Raw genomic sequence first — 20,137 nt, 5'->3', positions numbered from 1 at the left:
TATTCCCATGGCTCTTCTCCTCTTCCCCCTCAGGTCCATTCTACATGAAGGTGTGGAGTGGAGGTGGGGGTTCCAAGTCTGGCCATCCTGGGTCAGAAGGGGATGTTGCCCTGAGGCTGTGTGACCTTGGACAGACCACTAATTGAAGCATCAGTCCCTCCTCCTATGCTAAACTTGCTGAAACAAAGCTTATTCCTTCTCCTTTTCTCTAGGATCTATCTCTCCCTCTTAGGCTGAGAGTTGTGCCTAGGTCCTCGGGTTTTCTGGGACTTGGGATTCTCAGTGGTAAAACCAGTACAGTCCTAGGAAAATTAGGCTTGTTGGGCATCCTACTCTTATTGTGGTAGAATGAATGCTCTAAAACTTTTTAAGAATTTCACAACTAAAATTATGACTTTTTTTCATACAAATGAAACATTAAACCATGACAAGGAATTAGGGTTCCTTGGAGAAATGGTTGATTCCAGGTCTGTGACAGAGTAGAAGATGATTCTAGAACAACTTGTGCTAGAAAGTAAGAAAGTGCTAAAAAATTATGACGTATTGAAAGGAAAAGGAAGCCAGTTTGGAGTAGCCCCCACTGGCTAAATCTGCCATTTGAGCATCTAAATGAATAAGGAGAGTAATAGAATAAAACTCATTGAGTAAAATAAGAACCCACTGGCCCATACTGCTAATGAATGATATATTTTCTCTGGAATACAAAGCTAGTAAATGGAGAAGGAATGATGGAAATAGAAAAGAAATAGTATGGCAATAATTCATTTGGACAAGAACTATAAATGAAAACTAGTGGGTTAAAAGTGAGAGGAGTGAAGGGATTTTGGCGCAGTCTCAAAGTGTCTTCTCAGAAGTAGTAATTACAAGGGAAAACTCAGCAGTGATCTGAGTGATGCAATTGAATGCTGACAATTCAGCACCACCAGCCAAAGTGCACCATCACCTAATCTATGGATACATCAGTCTTGCGTGCCTTAGGAAGATCAAGGTCATAAAGACAAAGAGGAATAGTCTCTCCCAGTTGGAGAGAGAGTAAGGAGACATGACAACCATTGAAGGAGGTTGGAACCGTGCTAATGAGCACAGCATCAGGGTCGGGCATCCAGAATGGGAACACTGGACTGCACATGGAAACGTCTAGTTATTAGGAAACAGGCCGGAAGCATTTCATAATTAGTAGGGGGGAAGGCGGCCCTTCCGCTACCGGCCCTCAATCAGTGTGCTCTTCATTTCCTTTAGAACGCGGATCTGGTTCTCAGACTTTACTAGAAACCTTAAACCGCGCACTTGACCATTTTCCCCACTACACACGTGCAGGGCTGGGCCTGCCTAGCCTGTACGTCCGAAATGTCTAATTACCCTTCCCAAGGTTCTTGGGGACCCTGAGGGGCGGGGCGGATCCGAGGCCAGGTGTCAGCACCCCCGCCACACACACATCATCTCCCCGACGGCCCAAAAACCACTGCCAGCCTCCAGCCTCGCGGCTCTGAGGCGCGGGCACCGGAAAATAGCGTGATTCCGGCTCTGTGACGGCAGCCTTGAGGACCAATGACTGCCGGGGATGGGCAGGCGCGGTGCATGACGGGCTTTATAGTCGGCGCCGCCGGCGGGACGCGGGCATCCACAACGTCCCCCTCGGCGGCAGCCCAGGCTTTCGAATTGGCGTGGGTGGAGGCCCTAGGCGCTGGGCCCAGCCAATCACGGGCTGGGACGGGTGTGCTCTTGTCACTAGGGGCCTTCCAGTCGCGCTGGCGGGACTACGGCACCCACAGTGCCCCGCGCGGCTGGAAGCCCACTGCGGCTGCGCGGGGGCCGCGGTGCCGTCGGGCTGGGCGGTGGTCAAGCGGACGGGACCCGGGTTTGAGCCTGGTGGAGGAGACGTGCGCCAGGCTACGGCTACCATGTCGGCGCCGTCTGAGGAGGAGGAGTACGCTCGGCTGGTGATGGAGGCGCAGCCAGAGTGGCTGCGCGCCGAGGTGAAGCGGCTGTCGCACGAGCTGGCTGAGACCACGCGCGAGAAGATCCAGGCGGCCGAATACGGGCTGGCGGTACTTGAGGAGAAACACCAGCTCAAGCTGCAGTTCGAGGAGCTCGAGGTGGACTATGAGGCCATCCGGGGCGAGATGGAGCAGCTTAAGGAGGTGAGGAGCGCGGACGGCCGCCGCCACGCCCTCCGGCGTCTCCGCCCGGACCTGGACGCGGACCCGGACCGGGACCCCGACCCAGACCCCTGCCTCTGAGCCAACCCCTCACCCGGACCGGGCTGACTCTCGAGCGGATCACTCAGCTTGGGCTGTGCCGACGTAGTCGGCAGCCCAAGGGCGCCGGCCGTCTGCCAGGGCTGCGATGGTGCCGCGTCGCCAGCCTGCTTGCTCTTGGTGGCAGGCCTCGGGAACAGTGGGGTGGTTTTCTCTGCGATGTTTGGTGGGGGCGGGAAAAGTGTGGGCATTGAGTGTGTGGGCATGGGACAGATGCAGAGAAAAGCCGGGCCTGGTCCTGCGTCACCTACCTCCAGGCCGATCGCTTCCCCAGTCTCAGCGCAGTTGCCTTCAGCGGTTTCCGTGTTTTCCACGCGTGCTCTGAGGCCAGGAAAGGGCTGGGACGGGGGCTTGCCTTGTGTGTGGCCATCGTTGCCAGCTGGGGTCCCCCAGTGTCCCTCCCAGAAACAGCTTTCTGACCATATCGCGTAATGAGTGCTCTGGGCTGCTGTGCTTCCTCCCAATTCCTGTCCTGGACGCCCTCCCAGGCTCTTCCCTGCATGCTGGTGACAGGTCGGTGGGTATTTGTCTCAGAGAGAGCCTTGTGTCCCCTGTGTGGTTTTCACTCCGGGATGAGGAGGTTGGGTCCCCCGGTCAGTCCTTCTGTGAAGTAGTTCTCAGTGATTTAAACAGCAGCTTCTCTCCCAGCGCTGTTGTCGAGAGTGAGGAGGGAGTTGTTGCCTTTTGGGTGGAACACCCAGGTTTGGACCGAGGCCCTACCTGGCTGATGATGTACCTGTGGGCAGGGGCCTTAGCTTCTCCCTCTGCAACATTGTCCACGAAAAGGTTATGAGGGTCTTATATTTGAAAAGGTGGGCATGGTGTCAGGTGTGTGGCCTGTTTCTTTGCCCCTTCCCACCTAACTTTTTCCCTTGTCTGGGTGGGCTGTTGGCCCTTGGTCTTGGGATCCACTATACTAGTTGCTTCCCCCACCACTCACCTCCTGGCACCATAGCTCTCAGTGGCCTTGGGCGGGTGCCTGGACTGTTCAGAGCCTCCCTGCCTCACTGGGGAGACCTCTTTTTAAGGTGGGGAGAAAACAGTGAATGAATCTGTGCTTGGTGCTTTAAGTCGAATGCCTGGCATAGCAGGTGCTCAGCATTAGCATCAGTAAATAACTGAAATGGAGATGGCGGTGAGAAGGCAGGTAGCAGCTCATTTACCCGAGGTCCTGATGTCTCTCAGCAGGTATTGGGGCCTCCTTTGAGTGGCCCCTTGGCTGGCATTAGTTCTACCAGAGAGGTAACATGTGGCTTCTCTTACACCATTTTGGTGTTGGGGGGATGTATCCATGGTCTTCCAGGGTGGGGCTCACCGCCTTTCCCACGCACAGTCCCCTTTTGTGTTCCTGTAAGAAGGGACTAGACTGACCATCGCAGAGGGAACTGGTTTTCATTCAAGCACCTTTCAGTTGTTAGCTCTTTATTATTGTGGACACAAACATTTTGGCCAGTGCAGGAATCTTGGTTCCATTTAGTTGGTTTATCTGGAGGGTGGGTCCTAGGGAAATCTGGAGGAAGGCCTGTCAGTCTCTGCAGGTATTTTTCAGGTGCTTGCTTATTAGTTTGTTGCCACCTCCTGGTTCCTGCATACACTGGCTACATGACCTTGGACATGTTGTCCCACTGCCCTGAACTTGAATTTCCCCCATTGTAGATGGGAAGTCCTGGCAGAAGCTAGAGGAAGGTGCATCAATTTCAGTAGATGTTGCCAGAAAGGTTGCACCAGTTCCCTCACACTCATGGCAGTACGGGCTCTTGTCAACCTGTGTATTTTTGTCTAGTTTCATATGTGGAAATACTCTTATTTTAAAAATCAAGATTTAACTAGACAATATGGGGTGGTGGCAAAAATAGGTTTATAGTTCTTATGGAAAATAACAATAAACAATAATACAAGAATAAACTGTTTCATGTACTCAAAACTGTAAACCTGTTTTTGCCCCACCCAGTATTTGTTGGGTCCTTTTTTTTTTTTTTCTCCTGTAGAGAAGTGAACCGTCTTCATTCTTTTAACATTTTATTTCTTGAACTAAAGTGGGTATGGTTACTAACAAATTATGTTGCAAACAGAGTTGGCTGCACTCCTGCCCAGCATTCGTAGATCATACTGTCTTTGAGGGTGGGAAACTGCCTTGCTGGGCACAGGCACTGTGACCTTAGCTGCAGCTTAAAGAGTGCAGGTGTGCTGGGGTGGCAGCTCCATAAGGTGGTGGTCCTCCTAGGTGGGGATGTGAAGGTTAGAGGGTATGCCTCAGGCCAGAGGTGGGTTCCTGATGCATTCTCAGCCCACCATCTCTTGGCTCCCAGAGAGTGGGAAGACAGGTCTGGACCTCGCTGCCTCTGTGCCACCTCAGGATCTTGAATGTGTGGTGCACATACAATTTGGTGAGCTTTGGTGTGTAACAAGCTGCACATGGTGTCCAGCACACAGAAAGTGCCTGGTTAGTAAGGGTACTGGGTGGTGTCCTCAGCTCCTTTCCTCCACCTGTCAGGTCTGGATCCCCTTCCTGTTATCCCCACAGCCACTTGGGCTCTGCTTCTTGGCCTTGTGTGGTCCTGAGTGGCCTCACCTCATCTCCCAGAGGGCAACCCAAGCCTGCTGCTTGGGGCCTCCAGTCTGGCTTATCCTGTACTGCCTTTACCATCTGATGCTTCTAAGCCTCTTCTTCCACTGCCTCTGGACTTGCCTGAGCCCAGCTCCCAACACTTGGGTGTCTCTCCTGTCCTGCCTGCTCAGCGGCCACACGAAAGGCTGCTGCAGAGCCAGTGGAAGCAGCTCCTCTGTCCCCTTTGCTCCCTCTTTCCCATCTGTTTTGTAATCTCATCTCTCAGAGGATGGAGAGACTGAAGTAGAGATGGGTGGGAGAGACTAAGGAAGGCTCAGCAGCTCAGACAACGTGGCAAGGGATCCTCGGTACAAAGTTCCCTGTCCATGTTTTCCCAGAAGTCATGGCCAGGAGAGGTGGTATGAGAGTGTCCACTCAGCCTTACCCCTACAGCTGAACTGTTTCTGCCATAGCCTTCCTGTGCCCCATTGACTCCTGCATTCCCCACACCAGTCCTTGGGGTACCACCTTTTTATGTCCATTGTGCCAGTGGGGAAACTGAGGTAGATGCAGAGAAGCTGTGTTTTGCTCAACACTGTGAGCCCAGGCAGCCTGACCCAAAAGGGCAGGCGCCTACTGAGGATTGAAGGGTAATTGGAGGCCTTTGTGTGAGGTCCAGCCTCCTTGAGTGTTTGCTTCAGGGCTGGAAGAGTCCTGATTTTGGCTAAAGCCTGTAGGGATTCTCCTACTCCTCTGATACTGCCCTAGAACTTGGAGCACAGAGTGGTTGGGGGGAGGAGTCCCAGGGCCTTTTGGAGCTGGAGCAGGGATGTGCATTATTCTGCTTTCAGCATGAAGAAGCCTGACTTGGAGTAGAAGCTGTAGTCTAGGGAATCCTGGAGGTGCTGAGGTGGCCCTGCTGACTCCTGGTCAACAGCCAGGAGAGGCAGCTAGGGCATCAGAAGGCCATGACTCCAGGGCCCACTGTGGCTATACTGCTGGACACTCCCCGCAGTCCCACAGGCAGAGCGTATGTTGGGCAGGGGATTGTGCATTAATCTTATGGGCTCTTTTACTTTTAAAGGCATCCGGGACTACTGCGTCACCTGGGCTGTTTACTTCTGCTGGCCTGGTTGGTGAACAGCAGTGTACCTCAGCATCCCCAGGGCATGGCCCTGTACTCAAGACTGGCACTCTGTGGCAGAGCTGTCTTCGTAGGAAAGTAGGACAGGAGGGAAGTCAGGTCTGGGACCAGGAGCCTGTGTCCCAAAAGTGGCCTACCTGGGCAGGCAAGGAGGTGAAGCATGTGGTGTCCAGGGCTGTGGTTTTCACACTGGCTTCATGGAGGGCTCGGACCCTGCCTGAGCCCTCAGCTCTGTGGTCCTGGACAAGCAGCTCTGCCCGTTGGGGCCAGACGTCGGGGTCGCTAGGATGCAGGACACTGCATGCGTTGGTGTACCTGGAGCCCATTAAGGATGGTGGTGGTTGAGGCTCCCTTGGTCTGAGCAGCTGCCTTGGAGAGAGCCATAGCCACGTCAGCACATGCTCATGCTGGGCCTCCCCCATCACTTCCTATGAAGGAGATCGTGTTCCCTTCATCAATTTGGGGTAACCCCCCCACGCTTTAGACCCGCGTCTCCACATCAGTACACTGGGTGAAGGGCCACTGTATACATTGGGGGTGAAGGAAGGATTTGATTTCTTAGACAGTGAGGTGAAGTGGGCCAGTGGGTGTCCAGAAACCTGCAGGCTCTTGACAAGTGATGCCCTCATGGGCCCTGGGCCCTGGGCTGTCATGTGTTTGGAGTATGGCTCCTTGAGCCATTCCCCAGAGCAGAGGGGCCTGTGTTACTGCCCAGCTGCTGTCCTGGATATAAAATGCAGCCGTCCCGCTGGGCTCCACCACAGGAGGTGGACTGAGGGATGGGATTGCAAGGGTAGAGTGGGTCTCAGAGTGGAGCAGGCAGTTCAGGGTAAGGCAAGTGATGGCATCAAGGAGGATTAGGCTGCAGCAGCTTTTTTAGAGTTTAATGTGTTTAAAATTAGTTTATTCATTTTTGGAACATCAGAAAGTAAAAGTGAATAGTGTCTCAGCAGGAATTAGGAAGATGATGAGAAGTGTGGGGAACAACTTGGTATTTCTACTTGTGGCTTTTTTCTTCCACTTTATGTATGTGAGATACAGATGATACCATAAAAAATAAAAAGTGCTTAGAGTATCTGTAACAGTTGCTTTTAAAAAGACAGAGTTTGCTGTTACCCTTTGAGTTGCTGAAAAGCAGATTTCATTCAAGTAGATAAAGACATGGAAGTTTCCATAGATTCAGAAGGTGCTGTGCACTTTCGGTCTGTTGTATTATGGGAAATAATTGTGGTTTGCACTTCCCAGGTTTGCTTTTTCAAAGTCAGTTTTTCTGCATCATTTCCCTCATAAACGGCTTCTACCTTCTTTAGGGCCTTCTTTAGGGGAAGTTGTTAAGTATACCTAGAGCAGAGAGAATGGTTGGCTTCTGTGTTCTCCCACCTGCTCTGGCAGCTCCATCTCTGGCAGTCTTCTCTTTGCCTCACTTTGTCTGTAAATACAGTGGTGTGTTGTGCTGAGAAAATTACTTTTTTAAAAAAATTTTTAAAAAGATGTTTATTTATTTGGAGTGGGGGTGGGGAAGAAAGGAAGAGAAACATCGATGCATGAGAGAAACATTGATCAACTGCCTTTCACTTGTACCTCACCCTGAGACTGGGCTGCGACTCAGTCATGTGCCCTGACTGGGAATCGAACTGGTGACCTTTCACTTTGTGAAACGATGCTTAACAACCTGAGCCATGCCGGTTAGAGCAATAACTCTATTTTATAAAACATAACCATAGGTGAATTTTCACACATAGCAAAATTAACAGTGATTCCTTAATGCCATTTCCTAACTAGTTATCGTTTGGATTTCCTGTTTTGGGCTCATAAATGTATCTTTCTAGTTGCTTGGCTTGCATCAGGAGCCAAGCAGTATCCATTCCATGCAGAGGACTTCGCTGCTGTAGAGACAGAACCACATGTGCCTGTATGGTGGTCACCCATCCTGCCTTCCTGCGGGAAACCTGGACCTGCTCTCCCAGCCCCATTCAGACCTGGCACACCTCTCTTACCTTTTCTTTTTTAAAAAATTGGCCAGAATGATTGCCTTCAGCTGACATGTGGCCTGGCCCTTGGGTTGCTAGGTCATTGTTACCCATCTAGTCATTACACCACCCTTTATGGTACCTACTTGTGCCTGCTGGGGCTCATGGCCACCCATTGAGTTTGTCCTGACTGTGATGCTGAGAGCTGCCCTGTTCTCTCTGAACCAGGAGGGGAGACTCTTGTGTTTGTTCTACAGGTGGGGTGCTGGGGCTCCATGAGTGAGGATGATAGCCCATGCGGTGTCCTAGGAATGCGTGACGTGACCCTGAGTGTTCCCCTCCCTTGGCTTCAGTTTCCTTGGTTTACGTCAGTGCATTCTTGAAGCCCTGGCAGTGGACCAGGACCCCATTCTACAGGCACTTGTGATTCGCTGCCTGGAATTGTCTGGGCACTCCCCTCTCTCCTTTCTCCTCATGCCCCATGCTGCACGCACTGCAGAGGTCCAGGGTTTTCCACAGGCATTGTAAAACTGAGATCTGGGGTAGTCAAAAGGGACATTGGCCCCTGGAAGGGGGTATACCAGGAAGGCTCTCTATAGTTCTGAACCCAAAACCTCACCTGCCGTTACCATGTCACCTGGTGCAGATGGCTGGGATTGCGAATGTTCTACCCAATCTGGGAGCACAGACTCCTGCAACAGCCTTGGAGCAAGTCTGTATTCTCACCAGTACCTGCTGTGTTGTCATGGCCAGCGTGCTGAGGGAGACGTGGTGTTTTAAGGGAGTTGATTTGTTTCTTCTTCTGTGAAGCAGTCAGTTCTGCTATAACACTTGCTTGGAAAGTGCACATTTTTTCCAGAGTAGATAATGTTTGAGGGAACAGTGTGAGCATAATGAAATTTTAGCATTTGCTTATGTGTCACTTTTGTCCCCAGAGTAGACCAGGTGAACACAGAACCTGCACCCAGTGACCCACCCACTTGAATCTGGTGCAGTTTCCCATCCCATTTCAGAAGGCACACTCCACCGCGCCCCCTGCCCCCGACACCTCTTGCACTGGCAAACCTTAGCTCTTGTCAAGATGAAGTGCTGTGTATATTGCAGCGTTTATATCTTTTTAAATTATTTAACATGTGTAATGCTGTGCTGTCTTTTTAAGTTAATTTTTAAAATTAAGTTACTTTAGAAAAGTTTTAGACTTACAGAAAAATTGTGAAGCTGATAGACTGATAGAGAGTTCCTGCACACCCAGCATTGTTTTCTCCTGTCACTAACATCTCACATTAGGGTGGCACATTTGTTACAGTTGGTTAGCTAGTGTTGATGTGCCCTTATAAACTAAAGTTTATACTTTATTTAGATTTTCTTAGTTTTTACCTGCTTTTTTTTCTGCTCCAGGACCCCATCCATGGTTCCACGTGGCATTTAGTTGTCACATCTCCTATTCTTGGTTATGACAGTTTCTAAGACTTTTTTTGTATTTGGTCATTTAGAAAGTTTTGAGGAGCACTGGTTAGGTATCTTGTTTAATGTCCCTCATTTGGGATTTGTCTGATATTTTCTTATAATTAGAATAGGGTTCTAGACCACAGAGGTGAAGTGTCATTCTCCTTACATCCTATTAGGTGTCAGTGACTTTTCCTGTTGATATTGATTGAAGTGTTTGCCAGTTTCTATATCCCTTTCCAAACTGTGAGTCCCTAAGTAAGGATCATGCTCTCCTCTTTGAGGGGGATTATCTACATACATTATTTAGAATTTTTCTGCATGGGAGACCTGTCTCTTCTCTATCTATCTGTCTATCTTTATCTATCTATCTATCTATCTATCTATCAGTCATCTCTTTATCTATGCAACCATTTATATTGGTATGGACTCATGGATGTTTGTTTTATATTTGGGTTATGATCCAGTACTGCTTTATTTTGTTGCTCAACTTGTTCCAGATTTGGTCCCTAGCAGCTCTTTTATTTGGCTCCTGTGCCCCCCATTGAGATACCTGTCATGATTTTTTTCCCCTCCTTTCCTTTCTTAGCACCTCTTTACTTTCCATTGCTACAAGACTCTCCAGGCTCATTCTTTTTTTAAAGGTTCATTTGAGGTTAGTCTTTGGGAATTAATTAATTTTTATTTATATTTTTAGTCTTCACTTGAGGACATGTTAATTGATTTGAGAGAGACAGACAGAGACAGCCATCAATGTGACAGAGAAACACTGATCAGTTGCCTCTTGTATGTGCCCTGACTGGGGATTGAAATGTTGCATTGCGCGGTGGCTGTAGGGGCCTGCCACCGTGGGGCTTCGCTGCAGAGAGCGCAGAGCTTCTTGAAACCTGAGGGAAACCGGCTGAGGCCAGCTGAGGTGGGAGCAGGGCTCTGAAAACCGTAGAGCCTGTCCCGGGGTTGTCCCGGATGAGGGGGATAAAACACAAAACGTCTCAAACACTGTTCTGCTGGGAGAGCTGACAGGGGCATTTCCCGCTCACTGGATAAGGCCGTGCTCCTTCCCTTCAGTGGGGAGGCCCCTGGCACATCTCCCTAGTGGGGAAGGCCCCATTGCCCTTTGTTCCAAGGCTTTCATTGAAAATCTTATTAGTGGGGTATGTAATAGGAAAGCATACGTACACTTGTTATATTAGCAAGTTAAGTTTCACAGCGAATAGATACCTTTAAGAAAACAAGTGACAGGAATTCATTGATTTTCATGGGTCTGAGAGGAGACTAGAATCAACAATAGAGACTATAGATAAGGGGGAAGTAGACGTAAAGGTGCCTTAAAGATATAGGGTAAAAGGTGTAAATAAATGTCTTAACGATACCAGGTAAGGGGTGTAAATAAAGCAAATGTCTTAACAAAGGAAGGGGTGTAAATAAAGGTCCTTCACAGCATGAGCTGACCAGATTATTGATTAAGAGCATGCTTAGTTTTGTAAGAAAACTGCCAAACTGTCTTCCAATGTGGTTGCACCATTTTGTATTCCTACCAGCAATGAATGAGAGTTCCTGTGGCTCCACATCCTTGCCAGCATTTGTTGGTGGTGTTTTGGGTTTTAACCTTTCTAATAGGTTTGTAGTGGTACCTCGTTTTAATTTGCGTTTCCCTGATGACATATGATGTTGAGCATTGTTTTATGTGTTTACTTGTCATCTTTATAGCTTCTTTAAGGTGTCCTGATCTTTTGCTAATTTTAAAATGGAGTTGTTTTCTTATTGTTGAGTTTTGAGAGTTCTTGTCTATTTTGGGTACAGATCTTACTTTGCAAATGTTTTCTTGGCCTGTCTTTTCATTCTCTTAACAATGTCTTTCACAGAGTAGAATTTTTAATTTTAATACCATTCTGCAGATCATAGTTTTGGTTTTAAGATTTTCATCACCAAACCCAAGGTCACAGATTCTTTTCCCATGTTTTTATTTATAAGTATTATAGTTTTGCATTTTACATTTAGGTCTGTGGTTCATTTTGACTAGTTTTTGTGAAAGGTTTAAGGTCTATCCCGATTCTTTTTTTTTTTCTTCCTAATATCTAGTACCATTTATTGCAGAGGTTATACTTTTTCTTTGAAATTGTTTTTGCTTCTTTGTCAGTGATCAGTTGACTTTATGTGTGTGGGTCTGCTCCTGGCCCTGTGACCCCATTTTCTGTCCTGTTGATCTGTGCGATTGTCCTTTTGCCAGTACCCTGCTGTATTGATTGTGTATTATTGGGTTTCTGTCTTTTTCCTGTCATTGGCGAATCTTTCTCTTCAGCCCTATAGTTTTTATTGTGTGACTGCACACCTAACTTAGGTCAGTGGGCCAAAACTGCAGGGTTGGTCCTGGTTACTGTCAATTGATGATGCTCTCCTGCCTCTTTAAATCTTGAGAAAAAATAGTAGGATGCACATAGTTAAGAAGAAAAATCACTAGTATAGTTGGTCAGATTCTCAATAGAGAACAAATGTGAGGCTTGTGTCCTCCATGGGACCTTCCATTTTTGATTCAGCTCAGTCAGGGGTGACTATTTCTGGTGAACCACTGGCAAGCTGCTTAACTTACTGTAGCTTGTGCATTTGACTGTGGTGGCAGTTAGGGGAGGGGTGTGGTGGCAGCTACTGGTCAGACCTGAGATTGAGTCCCGCTTAGACATTCACTGGCTGCTTGCCCCATGGGTATGGGCTGGCTGCTAGGTCCCTCCAAAAGTGTGACCAACGTTTCTGTTTGGGTTGCAATTGCCTCTACTGTCATTTCAGGTGCCCACCACCCTTCAGGAGCACCTTTCTGGGTCTGGCCCCTTCTTTGGTACTAGATGCCAGCTCAGGTTGTACCTACTCCTGCGCCTCTCTTTACTGGCATCAGGCCAGCTCTGCAGGAATCCACTATGAGATTTATGGTTGTTGTGGGTGGTGCACACCTCTTTTCCCCCATGCTCTCTTGACATCAGTGTCTCACCTCCACTGTGGCATGCCCTACCATGCCAGCTGAAGTCTGGAATGCCTCCGTCTTTTCAGGATCCAGATGGCGCAGCGAGGCACAGAGAGGGAACATGCCTGGGCCAAACGTGTAGAGTGGTGGGTCAGGTCCTGACATCATACTTTCCTTGCTTGTGATTTGCATGATGACTATTGCAAAGTTGGTGCTGTTGTGATTGGGGTGCAAAATTGGCCCAGGCAGTCTCTGTGGATGGTGTCCAGGATGAGTCAGGAATGGTAGGTCCTGGGCCCTCATGTCCATGTTATGATGGAGTGGACCATGTGTGCACGTATGGATGTGTCACAGATGTCACAGGAAGGATCCTGCAGACCTTACACCTCCGGCAACTTCCATGTGTTTGGGGTGGAGGGTTGAGGCAGGGAGTCTAGACACTTGGGTTTAGTTCAGGATCATGGCTGTCCCTCCCTGAGCCTCAGTTTCTCACTCTTTTCATGGTCAGTGTTCCCATTTTATCGGGGTGTGGGAGCCCATCATGGCAGGTGATACTTAATCAGTTCCACAGAGCACCTGGGACTGACACTGCCAGGGTGACTGTGACAAAGAGTGCCAAATGTGGAGCTCATTCAGCCCCTGAGACCCTTTCATCCTGGCTGTAGCTGCTGACAGGCCCATGTACCTCCTAGAGCCTCTCCATGCTCATGTGAGCATCTAATCATCGCTGCAGCCACACCCACCTTCCCGATGGGTTCCATTCTCATCTTGAGGCAGCAGAGCCCTGGGTCCTTTGAGGACATGACCTGAATTAGAGTCTTTGGGCACTTGATAACCTTGAAGCTTGCTGGGTGTCCCTTCCTGAAATGGGCTAATAACTTCAGGAAATGTGCTGAGATTAGAGACAACCCACCCACTCCAACCAGGCTGCTCTCCTGGCGTTCCCCAGCCCAACACACTCCCATCTGCTCTGCCCTAGCCATCCTCTGAGGCCTGGGACAAATGGGAGCTGGACAGCTGCCCATCCTGCCCTGACTGAACACTGTTGAATAGAGGTTTGTGTCAGGCAGCCAGCTGCTGCAGAAGATGGTGGCTTGTCCCCAGGCCCCAGGATTGGCCTCTGTGTCCCTGGGCAGAGCAGCCAGGATCTGTGGAGACTGCCAGCAGCCACAGGGCTCAGCTGGCTAGAACCCTATCTGCTGACACTGAGGCAATTAGGGTGTAATTTTTTCTAAATAGCACCCAGTTTTGGCGAAATCCCTCCTGCCCAAGAGTGGATGCCAGTTTTCTAACAACAGCTCAGTGTTTGGACACTGCCCAGGGCAGCTGGGGTGAGTGGTAAGCAATGGGAGTGGGCATATGGGACAGACATGGTGGGAGTGGTGACAACCACCACAGCCCATATTTTTGATCACCACAGCCAGTTTGTAGGTGCTCTGAAGGGAAACTGAGTCTGGAAGTCATACCGTGAGAAGGGTGGGGTGGTGGAGAGGACAGATATTACATATGTGACCCTTCTGCAACTGGGATGGGTATGGGCCCTTGGCACGCTGGTCTGATGATGAGGGCTATTTGCCAGGTAGGGTGTGTGCAGGTGTGCCCACAGCCTCTGTGCTGCCCCCCATTTCCAGGAGGACTTCATGCAGGGATCTTATCAGTTTCCCAGGTTCCTCCCTGCTCTCCTGCCATGTGAGGCGGTTGAGACCTCTTGGGGCCAGCTTCCCCACAACCTGCTCTTTCTCCAGCACACTCCACCCTTCCCAGGGCACCCCAGCTCTGGGAAGAGGAAAAGTGGTTTTTAGAATACGTCCTATAGTGACAATCAGGCAAATTATCTTACCTCACTGAGCCTTGGTTTGCTCACCTGTGAAATGGGAGTGATGAAAGTTTCTACTTTGCAGGGCTGTTGTGAAGATCAAATAAGATTGTGTTACCAAACAAAAAAGGGGTTTGTCTGCTTGCTGCCACAAAAGCCAAATTTGTTAGGCAGGTGCTGGTGCTAAGCTGCACAGCCTGGAAGAATGGTGAACTCTCTATCAACGGACCATCACCTTAGCAAGATCAAAACAAAAGGCAGTGTCTAGAGCTTCTGTTCCAATTTAAAATATAATCTTTTGGAGCCTGCAGGCGGCTGCTAAGTGGTCATCCCTGGAGCTTAGCTTGTTCCCAGCTACTGTCTGTTTTAGGCTCCCTCCTGGAGTCCATGGGCCATGTGGCTGCTTGGTATGCAAGGTCATGTACTCCCAGACAAGAGAGTCCATAAATGCACCAGCCCGTGCATCACTAGCTGGGCAAGAGAGCTATTAAGGCCATGTGGCCCATGGAGAAAACAGGTGAGTACACTGTGTGAGTCCAGGTCACAAGCAAGAGCAAGAGAGTGTTTCTTTGTTCCCCTGGGTTTATATTAGCTTGGGTATGGGACCAATCAACTTCCCAAACTTTTGTAAACTGTGGGTGGGTCCACCTCCCAACCAATCCCTTCTTTCCCTGGGCCATCCTGGTTGGTGGGAGGGGGCAGGGAGACTCAGGGCTTTGACTGACGCTCCACTGGTAATAATCACACCTACCTCTGTAGCTGAGCCTTCCTAAGCTGCCTCTAAACATATCCAGGCGCTCCTGGCCGTGCCTACCACCACTGTCTGCTCAGGACATGCCCTTGGAGCAAGAAAGGAAGGAGTACATCTGGGGAGGGGGGTCCTTCTTGAAACTTCATACCAGGTGGGATTGGATGGGAAGAGCAGGCTGAGTGAGGGTAGTAAGCTGAGGTCTCTTCTGGAGTGGTCATGAGGGTCCTTTGGGTAAATTGGCACGTCCGTGAGACCTGGCTCTGGTTTTTATGGCTGACTTGCATTCCTGTGGAAGCACCTGCAAAGCCAGTGTGTTATTGCATCTTCTGCAGGTCAGGATCACCTCATAAACTTTCAGGCGTTCCAAAGCCTCCCACACCCACCACTGCCCATGCCCAGATGGATCCAGTCAGTCCCAGGGTGGGACATGGGCGGGATGAGTGAGATGGGAGTATTCATGCTTCTGGAAGGATGCCAGGGGAAAGATGAGTTTGGGTGTCCCATCCTGTCCCTGCAGCTTACCTTGGGATCTGAAGACTCCCTGCCTATGTGGTGGAGTGTCACTCTACATTCGTCTGCCTGGGTCTCCACTGGGGGCCCAGGAATGCTCCCAGCCCTTGTCTGTGTGCTGTTGGGGAGGCCTGCCTCTTTGTCTGCATCACCCTGTTAGGTCGGGGCTACCAGCTGCCCTGAGCTGGGCCTAAAGAGGACTTCTTTCTGGATGTGTACGTGAGCAGAGGGTAGACCCAGCTAGAGAGATGAGGCTGGGGGCCATTCTGCCTTTGAGTCACTGGGAGTGTGTCCCCTGCTGGCTAGGAGGAGCAGTGTCTCCCCCAAAACCTGCATACCCCTGGCCTTCCCAGCAGACCTGGGGAGACTCCTGTTGTTCCCATTGCCCACTTGTGGTGTGGGCCTGTCAATCCCCTGCAGTGTTCCCACATCCTCCCTGTCCTCCAGTTTGTCAACAGGTATTTATTGAGCACTTGTCCCTTGCCAGGTGTGGGCTCACGGCTTCAGCAGGCAACCCACTGAGGGGGCATAGACTCAGTGCCTGGCATGGGGTGCCCAGGTGCACCAGTGCTTGTGTTCCTCCCTGTGTGAAAAGGCACCCTGGCCCACACTGTGTATCTGGGTGTCAGGCCTGGCCTCCCTCAGACCCCACTCAGTAAGGGTCATCCTAATGTGCCTTCTAGTCTCGTCTTCCCCTGGGCATGGGACCTCAATATGGTGAGCAATCTCTATTCTAGACTTCTTTGTTGATAGCTGCTCCCAGTTGACTTTTGTGTCTGGCTTCTCTGAGAGGCAATGGAGTTGCACGTGTTGGTTGTTGGTTTTCTCTGAGCTCTGTGCGTGAATCACTAACCCGTCCCGCTCTGGTGGATTTTGGGGTTGCTAGTGTCTGACTCTGGGGATCGTAGTAACAACACCCATGCATGAGGCTCTGTGTGGACCTGGGCTTTCACCTTTTTTTGGCCATTCCCATGAGGTAAGTCCATCTCCTCTTGTCCAGAATGGACACACAGACAGCTGCCCTGGTTCTCTGGGGAAAAAAGGCCAGCCTCTTCTTGGGCTCTGACACTTCAGTTACCTAGCACCTGGGGGTGGCAGGGCTGAGTACCAGGATGGAGATAATCTCCGTAAATCTGTGTGAAGGAGATCTGGCTTTAGCCAGACCCGAGTATTAACAGGTACTGTCCCAGTAAGCCAGATTCTAGGGCCCAGACCCCAAGACTGGGAAGGGCCAATTGGCAGATGTGCCTGAATCTGGGAATGGATGTTTTTGAATCCCTGGGTAATTCTGAGGCTCAGGCAGCCAACCCGTTGGCTGAGTTTCAACAAATTCTTCCACCTTTTTCCTGTCTTGTCTGGTGGTTCCACTGGGAAACGATACGGAGTTTGTTCTCAGAGTTCAGTTTCTCACCTGTGAAAGGAGATCCCCCCCAGGAGGGAAGCTAATGGGCTCATCTTGGCACAGACTGTGAAGTGTGTAGGTCTGTGTTATAACCCACTCTCCTGGGCCTCTCCTAGCTGTTTCATCTTCTCCCTAGATCCCTTAGAGCTGGGAGAGTGCAGACGGCCTGGTGGGGACACTGGAGCAGAGAGCAGAGCTGGTCCTTCTGAGCAGGGCTGCTGGCTGGGCCTTGGAACCACTTTGTTTCTGGGTGCTGCAGGGCTTCTTTTTTTTTTATCCTCACCAGAGAACATCCTTTAGTGAGAGGGGAAGGGAGGGAGAGAAACATCTGTCATTTGCTTATCTCACACACCCCAACCAGGGATCAAACCCGCAACCAGGCACATGCCCTGACCAGGAATCAAACATGCAACCTTTTGTTTTATGGGATGACACTCCAACCGACTGAGCCACACTGGCCAGGACAGGACCTTGCATACTTGTATCAGGTTTTTGTTGAAGTGATTTATGGGAAGTTTGTCTTTCATCTTGTTTCTGATGCCTTGTCTCATCAGTAAGGAGTGATTTGGATCCCTAGGGTATATTCCAGCCAGAGGTTCATTGGTTTGGGTTTCATTGATCTTTTAGCTATAATTACATGGAGGGAAATGCACAGACTTTAAGTGCATGTGCACACCACTTCTGGTCACACTTGGCATTCTGCTGCCTGCTTTTTTCTCACTGCTAGGCTCTGAGCGTCTCGTCTCCTAGTGTCGTGCATTTGGATAACATTTCAGACACTATGTCCTTTTTAATGGTTTGCTTCTATTTCAGTATTCAGTTTTAGAAAGTACTTTATTTGTTTACTTTTTGTTGAGATATAATTTACTGTTTACTGTTTATTTTTAAACCTTTTATAAAAAAGATTTTTATTTATTTTTAGAGAGAGAGGAAGGGAAGGGGAGAGAGAGAAACATCAGTGTGTGGCTGCCTCTTGCATGCCCCTTACTGGGGACCTGGCCTGCAACCCAGGCATGTGCCCTGATTGCGAGTCAAACGGGCGACCTTTTGGTTTGCAGGCCGATGCTCAGTCCACTGAGCTACACAAGCCAGGGCCTATTTTTAATAGTTTTGAAGATTGTCATATTGTACTCCTTTTTTATTAAAATGAGCTTTTTTTTGGAGTGTTAAGATAATTACAGAGACTACACTGATCATAGTTGTACAGCTTGATGGCCCCACATAGCCCCACAGATGAACAGTGGCATGTTGTCAGCTTCCCAGTGACTGGGCCCTGACTTTGTCCAGGGGTAATGGTTCTAGCTCTGAATTTCCCTATTTTCGATTTACTGTAGGCAGTCCCCTGGCATGGGTTTTATTTGTTTACTCACCATTTGGTGTCACGGAGTGGTGTTGCCTGAATTTGCATATTGTCAGCATTTGTCACTGGTAGGGTTCTTATGGACTTACGGTGCTTTCTTATCCAAGGTTTGGATTGTCGGACTCTGTGCCACTGTAAGCATGCATATGGATGGCACCTGGATGGGGCCCTTGGGTGAGTGGAGGATAGGCAGTTTCCAGGGTAGTTGGAGTGTGGGTGCTCCTGGCTCTCACCATCCTCCTCACCCAAACTGGCACTTTGTGTGTTTAACTCCAGCCTTTCTGATCTTGTCTTCTTGCCATCCTGGTGCTGATTTGCATTTCCCCATTTGGAGACTTGTAAAGAACCTGTTCAGGACCTTTGCCAGTTTTTCTATGGGGTGTCCGCCTTTTTTCCTTACTGACATGTCACATTTCTTTGTTTACTCTGATTATAGCTCCTTCTGCCCCCTCCAGTATTTCTGACGCTAGTGCAGTGGAAGGAGCTGGCGTGAGGGTCTGGATGGCCCAGAGTTTTAGATGTGCCTTTGCCTGGAATAGCTGATGCCTTGACCTCTTGGAGCATTTGTTTCTTTGTCCGTTAAATGGAAATGTCAGTTTTCCAGAGAATTTTGAGTTAGACATTAAGTGAAATAATACCATTATGGAGAATGATATGAGTGGTAGCCATTATTGTTACTAATATTTTTTAAATGGGAAGAGACCTCACACCCACTAGGATGGCTAAAATCAAAAGAGAGACAATAACAATGTTGATAAGGAAATGGAGAAATCAAAACTCACACTTAGCTGGTGGAATGAAAAACCGTACGGCTGATTTGGCCAATAGTCTGTTGGTTCTTTAAAGTGTTAAACATAGAGTTACCATAAGACCCAGGTGTATACTCCTATGTATATGCCCAAGAGAATTGAAAGCTTGTGTCCACACAAAAGCATACATACATAAGTGTTCACAGAAGCATTATTTTTTACAGCCCCACAGTGGAAACCACTGTGTGCATTAACAGATGGAAGATGTGGTCCATTCATACAATAGGACAGTGTTTGGCAGTAAGAGAAGTGAAGTGCTGGTGTTATTGGTGAAGGGGTTCTTGCCCCCTTTCAAGATAGAAATCAAGAGAGGGGGTGAAGCAGATTTAAAAAAAAGAGGTTTACTGAAAACAAGGTGGCGGGAAAGGAGAAAAGGAGGGAGCTTGATGCATTAAGGGAGCACTCGCTAATGAAGAGTATGTGTGGCTCCCGAACTACTGCCAGGGTTCTGTCTTATATAGGGTGTGTTCTTCATGCAGGTGCAGAGTAGATTTCTTTGCTTTCTAGGTTACTGCAATGGGCTGGCATCAACTGGCGCAGGTGCGAGTGGGGGAGTTCTTTGGGGAGTGCCTGTAGAGAAACTTTTAACTTATCTGGGAGAGGCTTAAAAGTAACTGGAGAGGATTCTCCTCCATTTAAGCCTGTCTCACTGGTACATGCTACACCATGGATGAATCTTGAAGTCATGTTCAGTGAAAGAAGCCAGTCACAGATGATCAGGTATTGTGAGGTTCCCTTCATATGTAACGTCCTGAGTAGGTAAATCCAAAGAGACAGAAAATACATATTTGTGGTTTTTAGGGTCTGGGGGCGAGGAGGAGGGGTGCTGGTGAGTGACTGGTAATGGGGATAGGTCTTCCTTCTGTGGTGATGAAAATGTGGAATTGGATAGTGGTGATGGTTGCACAAACCTATGAATATACTAAAAGCCACTGAATTGTACAACAAAAAGTTTGAATGTTACGATATGTGAATTATATCTTTAAGTTTTTTTCAGGGGAGATGACAGGAAGAGTCTTTTTGCTTTCTAAATGTGCTAGATAAATTTTACTGTTACTTTGAAGTAATCCCAGAGAATTTGGACAGTTTCCTTCAGGCATAGAGCTGTGTTGCTCATGTTGGGGTGAACTCCATGCTATGACTAGGTTCAGCCTTTTTCATTAGTAT

At 49.0% G+C, this 20,137-nt stretch overlaps 1 protein-coding gene across 2 annotated transcripts in view; it reads left to right on the top strand.

Moving 5' to 3' along the window:
• Positions 1–1,800: 1,800 nt before the first annotated feature.
• BICD2 (BICD cargo adaptor 2) overlaps positions 1,801–20,137 on the top strand; it is a 62,901-nt gene continuing 44,564 nt past the window's right edge. Inside the window, exon 1 of one of the 2 annotated variants that reach the window (XM_054588007.1) lies at positions 1,801–2,141. In XM_054588007.1, coding sequence (XP_054443982.1) covers positions 1,902–2,141 — 240 coding nt within the window. In that variant the 5' untranslated portion in view covers positions 1,801–1,901. The remainder of the gene's footprint in view (positions 2,142–20,137) is intronic. The other variant, XM_054588006.1, reaches the window with a different exon arrangement.

The sequence above is a fragment of the Pteronotus mesoamericanus genome, unplaced genomic scaffold (assembly GCF_021234165.1).
Source record: "Pteronotus mesoamericanus isolate MK-2021 breed Mesoamerican mustached bat unplaced genomic scaffold, CSHL_Meso_final scaffold_125, whole genome shotgun sequence".
NCBI classification, from domain to species: Eukaryota; Metazoa; Chordata; class Mammalia; order Chiroptera; family Mormoopidae; genus Pteronotus; species Pteronotus mesoamericanus.
This window is presented reverse-complemented; position numbering and strand designations above follow the sequence as displayed.